The following is a 19,932-nucleotide window of genomic DNA, read 5'->3' as shown; positions in this document are numbered from 1 at the left end:
GTTTCAGGGCATTCTTACAGGATTTTTTAGATATAGGTTAGTGGAATTTTACTGTACTGTATTTGGTAAGTGTTGTCAAAAGCCTTCACTGCAAGAGCTGGATTGGAAGATGGGCTTGAGGGAGCAAATACTTTGTGTGCTGGAAAGGGAGAAGATAATTTGATGATGGAGATGGCAGTGAAGAAAGTTAAAAAATTGAAAGAGAGAAAGCTCTGGGAGAGAATTTAGATTTAGTAGTACCAGGCTTCCATAGAGGTTCTGGAGAGCAGAGAGGTCTAGCTGATGCTGTGGAAAGCAGCCTTTACAGGATGATAACAAGCAGAGCGCAATATGGGAAGCAATTAAAGAAGAAAGGGTTGTCTCTATGTCAAATGCTCTCCCCTGCATACTGCCAAAGATCAGAGATCCTGTGTGTCTGCTGTTCAGTGATTAACAGTAAGAAACATTGGATCAACTAGTCTTATGCCTAGGTTGCCTTTTTTGTGCTCGTACGTAGGTGTATATGTTCTGATAAGAATTTGCTGCTGTGCTTTAAGTAGATCTTTCTCCTCCCCCACGCTGCATGGTGCACCGTGCCAGTGGCTTAGCTGGGTTACAGCAGAGGTGGTGTTCTGTGTCTTGACAGCCACGACTTGGAAGCAGCTCTGTGGCCGTGTGAAGTTTCCCTTTAGAAATGAGTATCCCCTCTTGCTTCCCATTTTGCTACTGGTCTTTGACTTTGTTTTCCCCTTTTCTCTCTTTCTTCATCCTAGCTAATGGTGAGGGGGTTTTGGTATCTTTTATAATCCCTTGCACTTTTCAGAGGGTCAGTAAATTAATCCACCCTTGAAATGACTCTGATGAGGAAAGGGAAGCAACGCATTTCTCTTTCCTCAGAACTATAAACTGACTAATCTGAAGAATGAAGCACAAGGCTTTAGGTCACTCAAGGGTCTGTCTCGGTATTTGCCTTATGTACCTCCTCTTTCCTTCCCTTGCCTCTCACATTCTCTACCAAGGGAGTTTGGACAGGCGCAATTGTATGATAAAATTGCTCCCCAGCCAGTTGTTGCTTGAGCTTCCTGAAAGAATGAGTATTCAGGCTCTATAGGTCATGTGGAATAAAGTTGAGGAACAGGGTTTTTCTTATTTATTTCTCAATCCTAATTAGTGGCTCTGGTAAAGTGGTCATTTCCAAAGAGCAAGTGGTCATTGTAACTCGGCTGGGATTGAGGGGTGAGCCAGATTGTGCTCCTGTTGTCAGAGCCCTGGAATAGCGTGCCATTTCCTGGTTTACTCTTTCATATAGTGATTCATGGTGAACTTGGGTATTTTATTTAATACAAACGCACATTGCAGCCCTGTCTCCTTAAGTTGGCACATCCTTGTCTACTCCAATCATCCCTGCTCAATAGGATTTACAGCTGTCCTTCCTTCCTCCCAGCCCCTCCTGTGTGGGTCAGTGACTCTTGTCAGTGCTGCGTGAACGTCACCGTACCATGTTTTGAATAGTTTCCTGATGAAGAGTCACCAGTAGTATGCCAGTTACTTTGGGTTCCCTCCTTTTAACTCTAGGTTGGCATTCTTAGAAAAGACATGGGACTTCTTGTCCAGGTACTTTGCATTTCCTTCACTAGGAATTTTCCCTCTCTGAAGAGTCAATATATTGGCAAATGGAGAAATCGGAGAAGTATCAGGCGTTGGCTAGGTGTTACCCGTTATCGCCATGGCTCTGCTGTATCAGCTCTATCTAGTGGGTAGTGAAGGCTGTGAGATGGCTTACACTTAAAACTTGACAAAGAACCAAAGAAATGTCTCCTAATCCACAAAAATCTGCATAGCTGACTGTATGCTTTTAAAGCAAGGAGGTGTTGATTCTTTTTCCTTTCCAGAGGTTTTAGTAGTAAGAAAATTTCATTTGGAGCAAGGGCTCCAAAGAAATCATATTGTCAAGCAGCTTTGTCAGGAAGGAGGGAGAGCTGGCAGACCAACATTGTGTGCTAGAGTTGGAGAATGCAGGAAGCATGGGAAGATGGAAATCATGATGGAAAAGGTGGCCCAAGAATTAAGATACTCAGCAGGATGTTGGGTATTGTCATGCCATTGAAGTCACTGCTCTGATGGCCTTGTCTGGATCATTGTCTCTAAACAGTGTTAGAGTTCTCAAGTGTGTCTGTGTGGCATATCCATGGGGGGAACAATATCCCTGTGTGAAAAGACTTTATGTCTTTGTTAGAAATATGAAACTAACCTTCTCCTCTCTTTGCCTCTTTTCCAGTCTCTGTCTGCTGCTGTCTCTTCATACTGTTTCTCTTCCTGTCTGAGCTCACCGGATTCATAGCCACTGAAATGTAAGTAAAAATCATGTTTTCCTTTGTTTGAATGTATGTGCATATATGATTCTTTACAGCATTATTCTGTTATCTTGGAAAAATGGGCCTGCAATTTACTAGGTCAGTTAGCTGTCTAATGTTTTTTGGATTCCTTTTGGTTGAGTCCGAATTCTCTGTCAGTCCTTCAGCCTTGTAATTTACTGAAGTATGCTAGGCAAACTCGGTTCTAAAATCCTTTTGTTAGAGAAAACTGTTCCAGACCTGCTTGATCCTTTATTAGCTGCATACTGGATTTCTCTGTTGAGCACAGTGGATATTTTTCATGTCACCACAGATCACATCAAAAGCTTCTGACCCTTTTCAGTTCTCTGGTGATCAGGTGTAAGGTAGCGTGAATGCTAAGAAGATCAATGCCACTCAGTTGCAGTTTCCTTCTTGCTCCTTAAGCTGTTGATTTCTTGTCTTCATCTGAGATTTATTTCCCCTCTCTTCCTGAATAGGCATTTTCCTCTGTACTCGTTTGATTCCAAGCGATTCTCAAACTAGTGTATTTTTCATTGGTGATACTGTATGTTAAAATGTGTGGTGCCAACTGGTTGAATCCACGTGGTCTGTGCTCTGAGACTGGGGTCCCATTGCAGATATGATGGGATCTCTGGCAAGATGTTTTCTTTTCCCCTCACTTCCATGTGGATAAAATGGGTATCACATTCTGCCAGTCTTCACTGGATGTTTTTGGAGATGCTTTTTGGAACTATGAATTGCATAAAGTACAAATGATACGAGTTTAATGTTAGTAATACCTTTTTTTTTTTTTTTTTTAATGTCAGAGGTGAATTTCTGATACATGCAGATAGCTTTACTCATGCGTGAGTTTTATCTTCTTTTCACGTGGTGAGCCTTACTTGGGAACTTGGTTGACAGGTTTTGTGCCTGAAGACAAGTTGACCCAGGTAGCCTCTTTGGGACCTTGCTTTGAGCAAAATGGAAATAATTTCCACTTTAAAAAATTGCTCATAGAACAAGTATTTTAGTTAATCAGGGTTTTATTTTTTTCCCCCTGTTCTCATGCTGCTTCTGCCTTGAAGTAAACTTTTCTTGGTAACTGTTAACACAGGTACCTTTGTTTTGGGTTCTAGGAAAGATTCTCCGTCATACTGCTGATGTGGCAGTGAGCTCACTAGACTGTGATGCACAGTTCCTGGATAGTTAGGAAGGGTGGAACTTCTGTCAGACTTAGGTGATGGTCCAGATAGCAACAGATGTCACTGCTGAGCAAAAATGGTCTGAAACGCATTGGGCTCACGTGGTATCAGATGGCTTCTGATAACCATGTGGGTTTTTCATTGGTTTTGTGCAGCTCTGACTTGGGTCAAGAGTATAATTTCAGGAATAATTTTAACTTGAGTAATGTTTAACCTTAAGATGGTAGTGTAATCTAGCTGTAGCTAATTTTTTATGCCCATTGAACGTTTACTTCAGAGATGATATCTTAGGTTTCTTACTCGCTGTTTCTTTGAATTCAGTTCCATAAATTTGCTTGTAAAATACTAGGGTCACCTTATCAACCCACTTCTCTCAGGAGCTGAGTTTTCTTGGTTTTCTTGTTTAAAAAAAATAAATAAAAGCTAGGTAAATGGCTTCAAGTAAAATAGTACTTTTTCTTGCTGTCCTCTTAGATCTCATTCTCTCATCTGGTTTTCTTTTTTCTTTTAGTTAAGCATTACCAGAGGAATTAATAATATTTACCTAATTTTGATCTGATTATTTGAGTGCACACGCCTTTCTGTAGTGGTAGTTTCCTGACTAGAGATTTCTTTTTGAACAGAAAAATTGCATGATTGTCTGAGGCTTCTTTATGTTTTTTTCTTAACAAGATGATGCATTTTCCGCCAAGATATTAGAGGTGCTGTAAGTTCCTGCATGTTCTGCTGGCAACTTTCTCATTAAAACCTTAGAGAGATGGTAAACTGCTTTTCCCAGCAGGAACTGCGTGGGGAGGAGGTGTTTGTAAGCAATAAAGCAGTAAAATTTTAGAGAGGATGTCATGGAAGAGACTGAGACAAATGAATGCAGGAAACTGATTCGTCATGGACCATCCAACACAATACCTCGCAGAATATGAAAACCTCCTTCTGATGAGTTATAAGTCATCAAAATCTCTCTTGCTGGGAACAGATCACCCACAGCATTTGTGAATAGGCTCTCCCTGTAACAGCGGAAATACTTCAGAAAGTCACATAACAAAGTGCTTCCCAGTTTAGCAACTTCTAAAGTAGAAGTAAACTTTTCTTTTTCCATTTCTTAGTCATTGCTTTCTCTTCTGGGAAACCCAGTACCTTAAAGGTGTTCAAAGATGTTGCTTCCCTTTCAAGTGTATATTACTGGCAGTGCATTGCGGGGTGGTATAGTCTCATCATTTGGAACAAGGGTGTAGAAGTGTGGAGCTCTACGTGGTCTGGAACAAACAGTGTGAGAACTCTGTGCCACCATTTAAACTGGGTGGTAGCAAATAACAGGGGAGATATTATCTCACAAAGATATTTTGAGCCTTGTTTGCCCATGAATCAAATATTTTGATGGTATGGAAGATGCCTTATGTGCAAACTGTTCGATTCCCATCAGCTTTTACTGCAAGCTGTATTAATATTCTCCTACAACAGATATTTCTACCAGATTGAAGTTTCCTGGTGTCAGCCAGGATCTGAATGATTAACTAGAGTGCGCACTTACATGGGGTGAGCTTTCCTGCTTTGCCAGTGCCAGCTGTACTATGAGACTGCATCAGTCTTTCTCCTCTTGTGTAATATTTCCCTTAAAGTAGTCATGCACTTGACAAAAGCTGGATTGCATGGGGATAGCTGCACATTTTTGATGGCAAGGTGAAATCGAGAGCACTTGGCCTGGCACCTTACATCAGAGACGTACCAGGTTCGCTGGTGTGGACTCATGCTTACCTCATAGCCCTATTATGCCGAGTAATTGTGCATGGCGTGTGTGCATCGACAGCTTGCTTCAGGGCAAGTCAGCAGCAACCTCAACAGCAGTGGTACCCACAGGATTAACTAATGCTCACCAACAGGAGGTTTCTTTGGTATCTGCATCTAAAGTGACAGGTTGGTGTGGTTTGTTGAACTCATGCTGCAACATGAGAAAATAAGGTCTGCTCCGCACCACGCTAACCCCTAATGCTTGTTAGCTTCTGCCCACTGTTGGACTTTCTTCTGCATTCACATGACTGTAGCAACTTAAATTCCTGGTATTACTAGAAATCTCAGTTTGGTCACTCTTGCCCAACTTCAAAGCTGTTTTTTCTTGACCAGCCCATTGTCTTAGCGCTTATAGTCTCAGCTGCTTAAGACTTGTCTGGGTGGCAGAAAGCCAAGAAATTACACCCTCGTCTTGAGGATAACAGTCATAACACTAAAACCAAACGGATTACCTATGTGGGGAAGACAGCGTGTATCGCAGTAGCTATGTCATAACTCGTGTGGGCATTTCTAATGAGCACCGAGATTGCGTCTGTGCACGGGCGCTTACTTCAGCTAGGAAGCCGAGCTAAGACACTGTGTGCGTTACAGCAGACATGCAGGAAGTTCATGTGGCATAGGTAACGCGCTATAAATGCACATCCTATTTTCCTGCTGACTGGCTTCCTGTGTAGACAAGCCCTGAGTAGGGTAGAAAACTCATAATTTCTCATCCTCTAGGTTTATTGCATGACCCTAACAGGCAGTCCTCCGAGCAGCCATGAAGGAAATCAAAACTTGGTTCTTAGGTGGGGCTACATCCTTTTCAGGAAAAGCACAGTTGAAGGGCTGCTGAGGGAAGAGCTTTTTCTTTCTTGCTCAGCCACAACCCATCATTGCAGTTAAGGGGAGGGTGAGTTTAACTCTGAAAATCAAGGATCTTCTTGATTATTTTCTTCTTTTTTTTTTTTTTCTCTCCAGACTGAGAGTGACTGAAGACTTAGTCCAAAACAAAAACCTAGATTAACTTCCTCAATTCTGTAAAAGACAGATAAAGACAAGGAGGTCCATGCTTCACATTTGAACCTCTGCAAAGTTAACAGTATCAAACACAACTGTCCCATGCGCAAATGAATCAAATGGCTGAAGAAATGAAGCTAAAGTGTTAAATGTGTCTGGTATTTCCTGGGCAGGATCGTTAGTAGGTTGAGAGCTGAGAGTAGATTGAGGGCTAGAAATTGCTTGGCATGCCTTCGGCAGCCTTCCTCATTCATCGTGCTGTTATGTTGCAAATCAAGAACGTAGAAATCGCCTATCTCTTTTCTAATTAGCTCAGATCAACACTAGAAGTTAATAGCTGGCAAGATGATAATCTTGCAGTTTTATCACTGTAATTAGGTCATGAATTATGTTCTGTAGGATCAATAAGAGTTTTCCAAGTATTCCATCATTAAGGAGGAAAGATGTAATTAACTAATCTAGTCTGCCTTGCATTGGCAGCCAGGGGAAGGGGTAGGAGGGCATGAATGTGATACTTGTGGTGTGAATGTAGCTGCTCAACAATAATTCATCTGCCACAGCACACTGTAGAAAGCAACAGACAGTTCCTGGCAGTGTTTTTTTTTTTTTCCTTTTAGATGTAGTAACAGGCAAAGAACAGTCTGAAGCGACAAGTTTGCCACTTGGAAGGCTGTGCCCCCCTGCAAGGCAATTAATTACTTAGCAGAATATCAGTAATAAAAATACTGCCTTTGCATAAAAGCATAAGTCATGAGCAATGTCCAAATCATTTGTTCATTTAAGGTGACCAGATCATTTACTGTCGACCAGCTTGCTTTAATCTTTATGAAAAACACCTTGGCCAGTCTATGAATATCACACAGCCCAGCTCCTGTGCTGGGGCCACATCGTGTGCAGCACAATTTGACTGTTGGTGCAGGCTGTCAGGTACTCCGAATGTGGGAGGAAGGAAAATGCCGGGAGCTTCTGAGACCAATGTCGCTTGTTCACACTGGATTCACTTGTATTCCCAAGACCAATCCTGCACTGAAGCAGAATTGTTACCATACCTGCCTTCAGAGCTTTTTTGTCCCTTAGCTCTCCAAGGTATGTGGAATGTGTCTTGTGGCTCTTAGCCCATGAAAATTTCTCATAACAAGCTGCAGGTGCTGCAGGCAGCAGAGTGTGATCCTGGTGATCCTTCTGCTGGAAATGGTAACCTTGGAGCCTAAGCACTGGGAGCGCAATGCTATAGTTCATATGGTCTGATCCAGGTCCCAGACACTAAGCTGGAGATGTAACTCCAACTCCACCAGCTCATCCGTTTGAGGCATATGAAATGCTGGAGCAAGCTAGACCAGCATAGGGAATACAGCCTAGTAGTCAGATGGGAATGGGAGTTGTAATCCTGCTCTCGCCATGGACTGACCTTGAGACAGACACTTTTCTGTAGAAGGATGTAATGCTTAGCTGCCTACCTCTCAAGGGTGCTAAGAAGCTTAATTAATGTTTGCGTGGTAACTTTGAGATTACCTAATAAAAGGTGTTATATATTTCTGAAGGGTTGTTATGCCGTTTGTCCTAATCTATGTGTGTGGGTTAGCAGGAAGCGGAAGGTCGTATCATGATGTCATTTGCAATTTCTGACTCTAATCTACATTGACGTCTTTCGAACCCTTCTCCTTCTTCCTGCGTCCTAGAGAACTGTAATTCCTTCCTTTGTAGGACAGTGTGTTTTCTGTGCTTCACAGCTGAGCCAAGACCTAATGTGGGACAAAGACCTTCTCAATGAAGAATTGATTGAGATTCAAGGTATAGAAAGACGATTGCAAATGGCAGAGCAATAGACATAGGCACAATGGCACAGTAGAGAATTTGCCAACCTGGTGGTTGTTTATTCCTACAAGTTGAGAAGAAGATGGGTTGTTTGTCCAATGTTGGGTCTTCTCTGGTCTGGCACAACTGAGAGGAAGGCAGTGGAGGAATCTCAGCTTCGGATGGTTGTGTGTCTAGAAGGTGGTTGATTAGAGCTGAAATGGCAAGCAGAGCCAAGAGAGCTCACCTGAGAAAGTCTTTTGAGAAGCTTTGGGCTCCCTCAAGAAAGAATAATTATTTTCCCGCTTAGGCTTAGGGTCCTGGAGAGCAGAGAGTGCCTCCTGGGAGTTGTAGGACAAGGTAAAATGCAGCTTGCTGGAGTAAGCGCTTGTATTTTCTGTATGGCTGATGACTGGGGAGGAGGACGGTGTCTTGTTGTTTGCTGTGAAAGAGGGAGAACAAAGGCTAGAACTTGAAGCAGAGACTAGGACAAGGAGAACAGAAGACCAAGAAGATGCATTTAGAGAGCATCCAGGCAGCATGTGAAGCTCTGAAAGGTGCCAAAGCAGTGTGTCTTCTCTTGTATTCAAAGGGCCGCAGGCCCTTCAGCTGTTGAAGTGCTGAAGTGTCTAACATTAGTGGCCAGGGCCGCTGGGTGGAAATAAGTTACTGGGGAAGTTTTGTTTCTGCGGAAACAAAGCTGTTGTGTCATAAATCTAAGTCCTAAAGCATGGGGAACAGGTCTGGCTTTCTTTGGATAAAATCTTAAAGAAATTATGAGCCCTCTTGCTGCTGTTTCCCCCTTTCATTCTCTCTCGCGTGCCATTTGCATGATCTGCAGTCTTAGCCAAAGAGTCCCTCCAACTTTTTCTGTGTAATGCTGCAAGTTTGTAAGCAAACAGGATAAGCAACTGAGAAACCCAGCAGCACCGCTCAGGAATGTGAAGTATTTCGAAGCAGATCTTTCTAGAAGTGAAGCAGATTCTTTCTGTGTGGATCACGGCTCCTGCTGCATGGGGAAACTTTCCTCCCTTTCCTTCAATCAGTGGTGGGAGGCCCTGCGGAGGGAGAGGTCCACCTCTCACCTGTCCTATTGCCCTTGTTGTACTTTCATAGCTCTGCACCTCACCCCTGCTTTATCGTGCCACTTTTATTTAAATAGTCCTTAACAGCAACCAGTAAAATAATAACTCCTACGTGCTTAGGGTCTTCAGAGGAGGTATGTGCCATCTTTGGAGTCACAATATGACCCTATATGCTTCCTCTATAAACAGCCATAGAAGCAACTGTGTTTACAGTGTCCTTCTGCCCGACCTCGGGTTTTATTTCCCTTGTGACTGTCCCAGGATCACTGTTAAGCACTGTTACTCCTGGGACACTTCATGTTCCAGGAGGGACAGCTATAAATTAGAGCCAACTTCATTTCTTCCACTGGAGACGCTATCCCTTCAGGGTGGTAAATAGTGCTTTTCCCAACATTGCAGGATTGTCCGATTAAATAATAGGAAGGCTGTGTGCAATTTGGCCTCTTGGCCCTTGGGAAGAGGATAGCAAGGGCGGCGTGAGTGCCAGTTCTCTGCCAGCTCCATCCAGACTTAGATGGTGGTGGTGGTTCAGGGGGAGAACCTGGGAGGAGAAGCCTTGACCCTCAAAGTTTGTTTTACCTCTGAGGTTTCCAGAATGTATTTTGGGAATGAAATTTCCAGTTTGTTGAAAATGATGTTTCTTCTGAGGTTTGCCCCAGCAAGTGGTGTGGTGTTGTTGTGCCCTTGGTTCCCCAGAGTGAGAGGGAACCTCAGTAACAGAGCAGGTCAGCACAAAGGGTGCACTTGGGAGCTCCGCTAAGAAACCTTGCTGGGTTTGTTAGCTTGGGTCCTCTGCAAAAGCTGATGCTGCCGGGAGGAGGCAGTGGCTGGAGCTGGGAGGAAGAAGCAGGGTTCCGCAGGCGGAGTGGTCTGTGAAAGGCAGCGCTGCAGGTCCGAGGGAGGGGAAGGAAGGACAGACTGTCACGAGCTGTCAGATGTCTGAGGAGTGATAGACAGCGTTATGAAATTGGGATCACGAGTAGGAGAGGGCAGGGGGCTACTAGGTAAAGAGGAGGAGGAGGAGGAAGTGGCCGTGAGCCTTGCCTGAAGGACAGGTTGGGAACCGTTGGTCCAGTGACCAGAGTGCAGGACAGGAAACCAGTTTCCTTCATCTGCGACTAATGGGCTGTGTGACGTGGACAAACTGGCCTACTTCTCTTTGCCTCAGTGATCCAGTCTGCAACCGAGTGACCTCACCACTTGCCTTCCTATGTAAGAGCTTCCACAGGCTCACTGTGCCCAGTTTATCCTTTGACTTCTACCAGCAACCGCTTCTCACTCGCTTATCACCGAAAAGCTTATGCGCCTTTGCTTACAGACCACACATGACTACACATTTTCTGACAGGTTCAGAACTGGAAATCAGCAAATACAAATATTGACCTTCCTAGAGCTTTCCTCCAAAGAGCTGGGATATTCAGCTGAGCTGCTGAACCTGATGCTCTTCTCTGCCAGCCCTGGGGCAAAAGCTCCTTTTGGCCAGTAACATCAAGTTGCCTGCGGCACTGGCTGGCCATGTCCACATCTCAGATGGCAGAGAGTTGGGAAGAAGCCAGGTGCTTTTATGAAACAGGTTGGCTGGCAACTGGGATCTGGACGGTAGGACTCAGGGAGCGCAGAAAGGTGCGTTGCCTTGGGGGATTAGTGCCTGTCCTGGCTGGAGCTGCTCCTTACAACCCTATTTGGACATGTGACTTAATCCCCATCACTACCCAATCTACCAGTAATAAACATGTAGAAGATTTAATGCATTCCACCCGGGAGGAGAGGGCTCAGCCAAGAAGCTTCTAACTAGGTCACTGATGAGCAATCTTTCCCCTCCCTCTGTGTCATTTTTATTAATCACTTGAAAAATACGTTGAGTAATGATTGCAAGCATCTTGTCAAGCCAATTAAAAACAGAGAAAGGTAGGGCTGTGAAGCTGAAGACAAATGCTGTGCTGGTTTTAAATGAGTGTCTGTAAACCCCACTGACCTGTGAGTAATTACCTCCAAAAAAAATTGGCAGCTGTGTGTTTCTCAGTGTGAAGGCTTGTTTCTCCTGAATCCACAGGGCAAACAGTTCATTATGGTCCAGAGATGTATCACCAGAGCAAAACCACTTTGAATCTGTCTTGTAGCTGCCCTTAGTCTGGTTTGTCTATTAGCATATAGACTCTTCGGCAAGGGCTTGTCAAAAGGTTTCACGCACTTTGAGCATTAAATAAAAATAATACAGAGCACTTACTAGGGAAGGTAGTTTATTTTATGTAGCTTGGCTGAACATAAGTTCCCATAGCTTTATAATCTGTCCGACTAGAAGACAAATTGTCAAATCTTCCTGTTTGATGAGGCTGAACAGTGCTGGAGTTTGAGGGAGAAAGAGCTGCTAGGTAATCTCGCCATCTTCTCGGTTCTGTGTGATGAGTTTCCCTGGAGTGGATTCTCTAGACCATTCAGCTAATTCAGCTGTGCTTGATTTGGGCTTTTTTGGTTTATATTTTACGTGTCAGATGGATTGTATGTGCCAACAATAAATATTTATACTCTTGTATTCCTTTTACTCTATATCTGCATTTCGTCTTCCGTGAAATATGTGCCAGGACTGTGGGTGCTATGAAACAACATTGCTCTTTGGGAGGCTGTTGCATAGTGTGTTCGATCCTGCTGTCCAGGATGTTTCTTCCCATCTGTTCCTGGCTCAGATCCTCTTCTCCTCAATTTTAGTCACTGCTTTTGGTTACCATTCGTAGATTGAAATGAGATATTAAGGAGAGGGATACAAGTATGCCACGCTGCCTTCTGTTGCCGCTGTTCTGTCAACTGGGTGGTAATAACAAAAGGCAATTAGTTACACAAATAAGCTTTCCTGTGGGATGGTTGAGAGTGGCCTTTCTCTAAAACTATTTATGAAACAAATGGAAAAACACACGCTTCCCTCTTTCCTAAAAGGAGTAACAGCCCAGGTATGCGGCAGGCTGGCGCGCTAAGCCTGCCACCCCTTCAATGTTAGATTCTTGTTTGGTGTCGCCTCTGGAAACTCATGTTAGGAAGCATAAATCACAGCAGGAGTTTTGTTTTCTGCTGGTGCAAGGGACTTGCTGAAAGCCTCCTGCACTTGCCAAGTAAGAAGTAAAATTAAATCGTGATTTGCCCCTGCACAGTTGTGGGGGCTTTTCATGCTCTCCATCTCGTAACTCTGTTGCAGGTGTCACACTGCCAACCCCCCTGCTTTAAAGTCTCCTTTTTTCCCTTCCCACGCAAGTTGTTGTTTTCCTGTGGAAAGCAGCTATGTGCCTGAAGCCACCTGTGTTTTCTGTCCTCCAGAGTTAATGAGCTCTATGTGGATGACCCAGACAAAGACAGTGGAGGTAAAATAGAAGTGAATCTGAACATCAGTCTGCCAAACCTGCATTGTGAATGTGAGTACCCCTTTTAACTTATCAGGTTTTCCTTGTATTTTAAGTAATACTTGAAAGGGGCCCAGACTGGTACGGTGACCCTTCTTCTGTAACCGGGTGGATGGAGATCAAGTAGCTGCAGCCTTTGCCAATACCCCATCGCTTGCTGTTCAGAACACCTGTTTTCTTGGATCCTGTGCTCGCTCTGCAGCCTGTGTTAGTGGCTGACCTCCCTCGCTGGCTTCTTCCTAAATCTCGTTCCCTTTTTTCATAGCGACCTTTTTGTCTCTGGGAGCAAGAAACCTCCCAGGTTTCATTCGTAACTCTGAATGCACCAGCTACTTGTTGGCTTTTCACAAATCACCTGCCTTGCCCACCTGAAGTTTTTCTGGTTGTGTAACTGAGGCTGCAGTGAGCTGGCAGGGTATGGGAGGTATATTTGCGTCAAATAGGCAGTCTGAGAAGTTTGGTTACAAAGCTCTTTCTGAAGAGCTGGTATAACAATATTTGACAAATGACATTACTAGCACAGTTTAGTCAAATGTCAGGAAAAAAGATGTGGATTTTTTCCCAGTGAAAGCAATGCACGCTTTTCCTATGCAACCTTCCTGTTATTTCTTTTGTTTTGATTTTTGTCTCCTCCCCTCCCACCCATGCAGTAGTTGGACTAGACATCCAAGATGAAATGGGAAGGCACGAAGTGGGTCATATTGACAACTCAATGAAGATACCTCTCAATAATGGGGATGGCTGCAGGTTTGAGGGCCATTTCAGCATCAACAAGGTGAGTAGGAATGACAATGGGTGAGTGTGTGCTGGCTGGGGAAATGCCATCAAGATCCATTTGTAAAATGCTCATGAAAATCTGTGTGTTGGTATCTCTCCTGTAGAGTGTACGTTCATGTCCCTAATCGATGGTAAGGTTAAGTTTCTCGGTGCTGCAGAAGCGTAGGGAGAGGAGGCTGCATATTTAGACTCACAGAGAATGTGTTAGGTCAGGCTTTTTCTTCGTTCTCCGAAACAGGTAATCAAGATAGCATTGCTTAACAGCAAAGAGAAGGTCTGCGTTGCGGCTAGTGCTGTCACTGTCAGTGCAGCAGCCTAATGTTTAGGGGATGTATGAACACCCTACAAATGCCAAACGGCTTCTGTGTTTACTTGTCAAGACTTTTGCACCTCCAAAATGTGACTCACTGTGCAGAGGTCTTTAGCAATGTTTCTATCCAAGTGCTCTTTTGTTCCGAGAGCCGCAGAATGACAGGAATGTTCCCTACTAGAGGGTGCCAGCATAACAGAAGCAGCTCCGTGCTGAGATGTTTGGAATACGTGCACGCGGCCTCTGCGCATGCTTTGTCAGGATGATCCGTTTCTGTATCAAAGAATGAAAATCCAGGCCTGGAGGAGGCTCCTCTCTGGGATGGGTGTGTTCAGAATTGAATAATCTTGCTATGTAATGCTGGAGATGACTAGCTGGGGTGGGGGAGGCAGTGGTGGGGCCCACTGATGTCCTCAGAAGGGCACACCCTTTATTCATGCCTCCTCATGTACCACAGGCTACAGAATCCTACTTCCTTCTTTTCCTCCCAGGTCATGTTAAATCGCATCTAAAAATAACAGGCAGAACCTCTTACTGATTCTGTGGCATGGAAAGGATTAGGGACTTAAAAAAGAGGACGTTTCTTTCCTCGCCTCTAAGCCACCAAGATTACTGGCAGTTGATAGTCCACAAAACTGGGAAAGGGCTTCTTGAAAGGTAGTTCTTGTTCTGTTAATTCCCAAAGCACAGAGCTGAAATACTTGGTGTTTTGTCTGGTAGATGTGGTGTGTTCTGCTCACCAGAGCGACTCAAAAGGGGGTTGCTGTATGTGCAGTGAGGAGCTCCCTTCACTGCTTCGTCTGTGAGAGGACACTAATTGCATTGTCTCATAGGGTGGTTGGGATTGCTGTCAGAGGGAGGGGACCTGACCCAGGACTTCTGGCTCTGAAAACCTAAACCTATCGTGTGTGAGCTGGAAGTCTGCAGTTCCTTGTCAGAAATTGTACAGGCTTCTGTATAGCTGCTATCTAGAGTGGGACATGGCCTGGCTTGAAACTTCACCAAGGGTTGCACTTGGGTGTTATTCTCAGGCCTGAAGAGGGAGGACAAGGTAACAGTGAGATGATTGTATGTACTACTTACTGCAGAGTCTGCCACCCTGTTTACCAAGCTTGCGTATGACACAGCTCGTGTCCACACCTGAAAGTGTTCCCAGGAGTGCGCTGCTGTTCCTCAAGTCATTTAAATTAGCTTTCCTGAAAGCACATGGAACCGGCATGTGGCCTCCTGTGGCCCTGCTGGTGAGGTGTCTCTACAGAGAGCACAATGGGCACCAGTTGTATAACCGTCCTCCCACTCTTGTCTTAGGCCAGGTTGGATTGCTCCTCAGTGTTGCCTAATTTCCCAACCTTTTCTCAATAGGAAAAAAATCTTGCACCCTTGCAACAGTGATTGAGCTGAATCTGCTGAAAGACTTCACAGAGTAGGGCTAGTGACCTGAAAAGTGTGTGCATACTAGAGTGATCCCATCAGAATGACACTAGTGCTCATTTTCTGTCTTGAAACGAAGTCCTTAGGTGAAATCTGTATTTTTCAGAAATTTGTGTTTCCCTCCGTTTAAAACATTAAAACCAGAAAATCCTGTACTTGGAAGGGCTATTGCCAGGACTAGAAGCTGAAGATCTAGCTTAGTTTGTATGGGAAGCCCCATTGTTTTTGGTGTTTTTTTCTCTTTTTATATAAAACTTGTGCAAAATCTTCTCAAATGTAAGGTTGCTCATGACCAGTACTATAATAAGAATATATCCACAGCTTTCTTGGGTTGTTCTGCAGCAGTGGGCCCATTTACAAATGCAAGATGTGGGAGTAAAACATTAAGCAACTGTTTGATGCCTGTCAGAGACATGAATCTTATTTAAATAGGGATGAAAGACATAGCCTTAAGTGTTAGGAATACCTAAAGTTGGGAGTGATCCACTCATCACCTCCTAGTCAGCAGCAGTAGCGATGTGAGGGTGCCAGACTCTTGGGCTGTGGGATGTAACCGATCTCCGCTCCCTATGCGGTATGGTGGTGTTGGTCAAGTCAAGTGCAGGAAGGTATTTCAGAGCCTTTCTCTGACATGCCAGAGGTTGTCCACTGCTAAGTAGATACAGCCTGCCAGGCTGGATGGATGCAGGCATTTCTGCTTCATATCGCAGAGCCTAGCAATGCCTTGAGGGATAAAATGTGAAATCCTGTCTTCCCTGTCTTGACTAATTTTAGGTCCCTGGTAACTTTCACGTGTCAACGCATAGTGCCACTGCGCAGCCTCAGAATCCTGACATGACTCACGTCATCCACAAGCTCTCATTTGGGGACAAGTTACAGGTGAGCTCTCTTCCCTGAAAATTCCCTGGCTCTAGGGGAATGAATGCAATGAGTGACTTTAATATTAGACACTTTGGTATGGAAGGGCCATGCACAGTGTGGGGAGGACATGATAAAGGACTGCCTGGGTAGGCAAGCCCATCTCTTGCATTCATGCAGTGTACACTCAGTCCGGAAGAGCTCACAAACTCCTTGCACACCACCACTTCAGGAGGGAGTAGTGTTCAGTCATAGCGTAACTTTGCTGTTTCCATCTGAAACTGAAAGTGCTTTTGGAAAACCACATGGCTATCTTCCTGCAGGGAGTAGAAATGAGGATTCCTGGCTTTGCAAAATCCTACATTACTGTACAGTACTGTTTTCAGTATTAATACAGCAAATATCTTGACTGCCTTTGCAGAGGAGCAGTGAGTACACTAAGGGAAGATGCGTGCTCACTACTGTCTTTACCATGGCACCAGTTAAGTTCTTTTAAATTTTCATTTCACTGTACTTGTATAGCAGACACTTATTAGTCAAATTTGTTCTATGAAACACAAGTTGGACTTAGAACTGCCAGTTTCCTGCTGGGAAGAAGCTGAATGTGTGCACTTGCCCAGTCGATAGAGTTTCACCAGGTGTTGCAAGTTATGTAATAATTCCTGATTTCTCAATAAGGACAGATTACAGCACTTCTCTAGCCTACTTCCAAGGAGCAAGCATCATAGGTGGGAGTTATATATGTGCACACCCAGTTTGCGACTCACCCTAAACATTGCTTACCCATAGTCTCTCTGTAATCTTCTTTCCTCAGCACAGACGTCTCATTAGTCTGCTTCTTGTACACCCACTTCCAAAACCCTTTTTCATGCTAACAAGTCTAAGCGTTGCTTTGTAGTCTTCTGATTCTGCTCCCGGCTTCTTTTAGGAAATATCTTGTGTGGGAACGCTGAAATATTAGCATATAAATAAGCTTGGCTTAATGTCTGTAAAGCACACTGAGATTATGAAAAATATTAGGTAAGTGCTAATAGAGAGTTCTGCAGTTTGCGTGGGAAATCAGTGCTCTAAGGTAGCGTTCCCATTGTTTTATCATGGAGTCTTTGAGTAATGGAACTGAAGAACTGAAGTGCGAATCAGCATGAATGAGATGAGAAGCCTGGACAGTTGGGAGCAGAGGAGCAAGCGTCTTCAGTTCTGGTGGTGAGAAACCTGTCTAGCAAACATGTAGTTGGCTCCTGATTTGGACAAGTTCTGATTAGTATTTTCAAAGTTCAAAATAACTACTCATCATCTCCATACACAAGAATGGAGCATGTAGGTGCTGCTGATCCTGTAGGCAAACATGAGTTCAACAGCACAAATTAAAGAAGGATATGTTCACTAAACAGGTGCTACCAAGACTCAGCAAGCAGCGTAGAGAGTCAGCAAGTAAGGAGAGCCTTTACATCTATCTAGAAACACCTTTGAATATTTTGGGTTGTCTCCGCCTGCTTTGATGTAATATATGCTCATATTTCTTAAAGAGGGTGAGGAACTTCTCATTCGCTTGTGTCATGTGCTGGGAGTTAGTTCTTTGTAGGTCGTTACCAACTTTGCCAGAATGATCCACTAAGGTACATGCTGTGTTTTCCAGAAAAACAGTCTATTTGAAATAAAGATTTAAACCTCGTCTGGCAATGAATGAGCTTCAGTTCTTCAACAGTAGTTCATGCACAATAGTGTCAGACTTTTTGTAGATCTTCCCCTCGTGTAGATGAGACCAAAATTCAAGTTCTTGTATGTCAGGTAACCAAGCAGAGACAGATATGTGGAAAGTAGGAGATTACACATTTTTAATCATAGAATTCTCTTGAGTGATAGATAAAACTAGGATTATTCAACATCATTAACTTTGTGAGAGGTCTTGTGTTCCCTTGGGATTTGTGAGGTTGGAAGTTATTTTAGCCTGCTGTTGGACTCTGCCTGAGTTATATATCCAGTTATATATCATAGAATCATAGAATGGTTTAGGTTGGAAGGTACCTTAAAGATCATCTAGTTCCAAAACCCCTGCCCTGGGCAGGGACACTTCCCACTAGACCGGGCTGCTCAAAGCCCCGTCCAGCCTGGCCTTGAACACCTCCAGGGATGGGGCAGCCACAGCTTCTCTGGGCAACCTGTTCCAGTGTTTCACCACCCTGACAGTAAAGAATTTCTTCCTGATATCTAATCTAAATCTACCCTCTTTCAGTTTATAACCATTACCCCTTGTCTTATCGCTACACTCCTGATAAAGAGTCCCTCTCCAGCTTTCTCACAGGCCCCCTCTCAGTACTAGAAGGCGGCCATAAGGTCTCCTCACAACCTTCTTTTCTCCAGGCTGAACAACCCCAACTCTCTCAGCCTGTCTTCATAGGAGAGGTGCTCCAGCCCTCTGATCATCTTTGTGGCCCTCCTCTGGACCCACTCCAACAGGTCAAACAATATGCTTTTGCATGTGTTTGTAGAGGTTAAAACCTAGAGTGTTCAAGGTCCTGGCAGGCATCTTTTTGAGGTCCATGTTGGCAGGAGAATAAAATGTTGGCACTGTTAAACCACTGGCTAGCCTCCTGTGCCACTACTCCAAGCACTAGATTTGGCCTTGGTAGTGCAGGACAGTCTTGAGAGCATCTGGCTAAACAGGCTTGCTTAAGTTCTCTGTTGCAAAGCAATTTTGTTACTGTGGCCAAAAACTTACTCCCTGTTGAAGTCCCTCCAGGTACTTAACAAGGTACAAACAAGTATGTTCCCCCAAGGAACACACCTGTGCACTTTGTAGAGCAGAGATTAATTAGCAGTCTATGGACAGCGAGTATTGTAATGAGAGTCCAGAATATTCCACAAGGAAAATTGTGGTAAAACATCAGACTGGGAGTTACAAATGCCATCCGTGTTGCAAAGACAAGAGAGGCAGATGCACCAAAGGACCTGATGGCACAGAAACTGGCAGTTGAGGAGATGCCTGGTGGCTTTGTCTGTGTGGAAGCTCTGTAAGTCGCAGTTTGCAAACTCACCGTGTAGAGAGATGCAGAGCAGACAACTTTTACACATAAACAGAAATGTGGATGCTGGGGAGGCAAGGACAAGAATGTAAGTCCAAATATACAGGTACCTCACAGGACAGATAGATACAGTTGTTTGCTGAGTGTAACCACTCTAATATTTACTGTTAGTGTTTGAAGTGGACCTTAAAGTCTCTGGCCCAGATATGCTACGAGACTTACTTCTCAGCTGTGTCACGAATAGAACATAATACTGTAGCTCAGTCCAGGGGCTCCTCTTTCTTTGTATGCTTTTTAAAAAGAAAATAAAGAATATGTACGGTCTGCATGTGTAGTTCAGAAATGGTTGCTGTTGTGTAAAATATTTGAAAGGCACTGTAGAAGGTTCAGCTGCTGCTTTTGCTCTGTGCTTGTTACCAGCATCTTGCCAGTTGAGTCGAACTTTCTGATCATTTTGTTTCTCTAGAATTTCCTTTCTCAGGAGAGAAACAGGTTCAGTTGCTATTTCCTCCAAATCGTCATCAACTCTGTAGCATTCAGAATACGGAAACAGCCATTAGGATGAGACAAATACATCCACATGCTATCGGTTGTTGAGAGGGTCTGGGAAGGAGATTGCATTGCCCTGTTAGTGAGGTGAAACTTGGTCACACCGATGACCAAATACTTCTTCCAAACTCTTCTTCCCTGTTGGCTGGCTTAAGGTCAGGAATTTCTAGGTTGTGGAGTTACTTGTCTGTTCTGTATAGCTTACTGTACATTATGTGAATGATGCAACCTCTGATCTACAGCTGTTGCGGTGGGGTTTTCCCTGTCTAGAGAGTTCACAAACTGATTATTCTGTTGGTGGACATCAGACTCCAGATCATAGTATGTGGAAGGCATGGGATGGAAATCCTGTTATTCTGGGCAAACAGATACTTGCATGCCTGGGACCAGCTGCAGGAAAAGCTGAATGGATGGC

The 19,932-nt window shown here is 44.1% G+C and overlaps 1 protein-coding gene across 1 annotated transcript in view; it reads left to right on the top strand.

Annotated features, from left to right (window-relative positions):
* Positions 1-19,932, top strand: part of ERGIC1 (endoplasmic reticulum-golgi intermediate compartment 1) — a 62,599-nt gene that overhangs the window by 28,302 nt on the left and 14,365 nt on the right. The window contains exons 3-6 of the mRNA XM_054217203.1: positions 2,258-2,330; positions 12,487-12,581; positions 13,220-13,344; positions 15,862-15,966. Coding sequence (XP_054073178.1) covers positions 2,258-2,330; positions 12,487-12,581; positions 13,220-13,344; positions 15,862-15,966 — 398 coding nt within the window. The remainder of the gene's footprint in view (positions 1-2,257; positions 2,331-12,486; positions 12,582-13,219; positions 13,345-15,861; positions 15,967-19,932) is intronic.

The sequence above is a fragment of the Rissa tridactyla genome, chromosome 11, assembly GCF_028500815.1.
Source record: "Rissa tridactyla isolate bRisTri1 chromosome 11, bRisTri1.patW.cur.20221130, whole genome shotgun sequence".
Classification (NCBI taxonomy): domain Eukaryota; kingdom Metazoa; phylum Chordata; class Aves; order Charadriiformes; family Laridae; genus Rissa; species Rissa tridactyla.
Note: the sequence above shows the minus strand (reverse complement) of the source record. Positions and strands in the feature narration are given on the sequence as shown.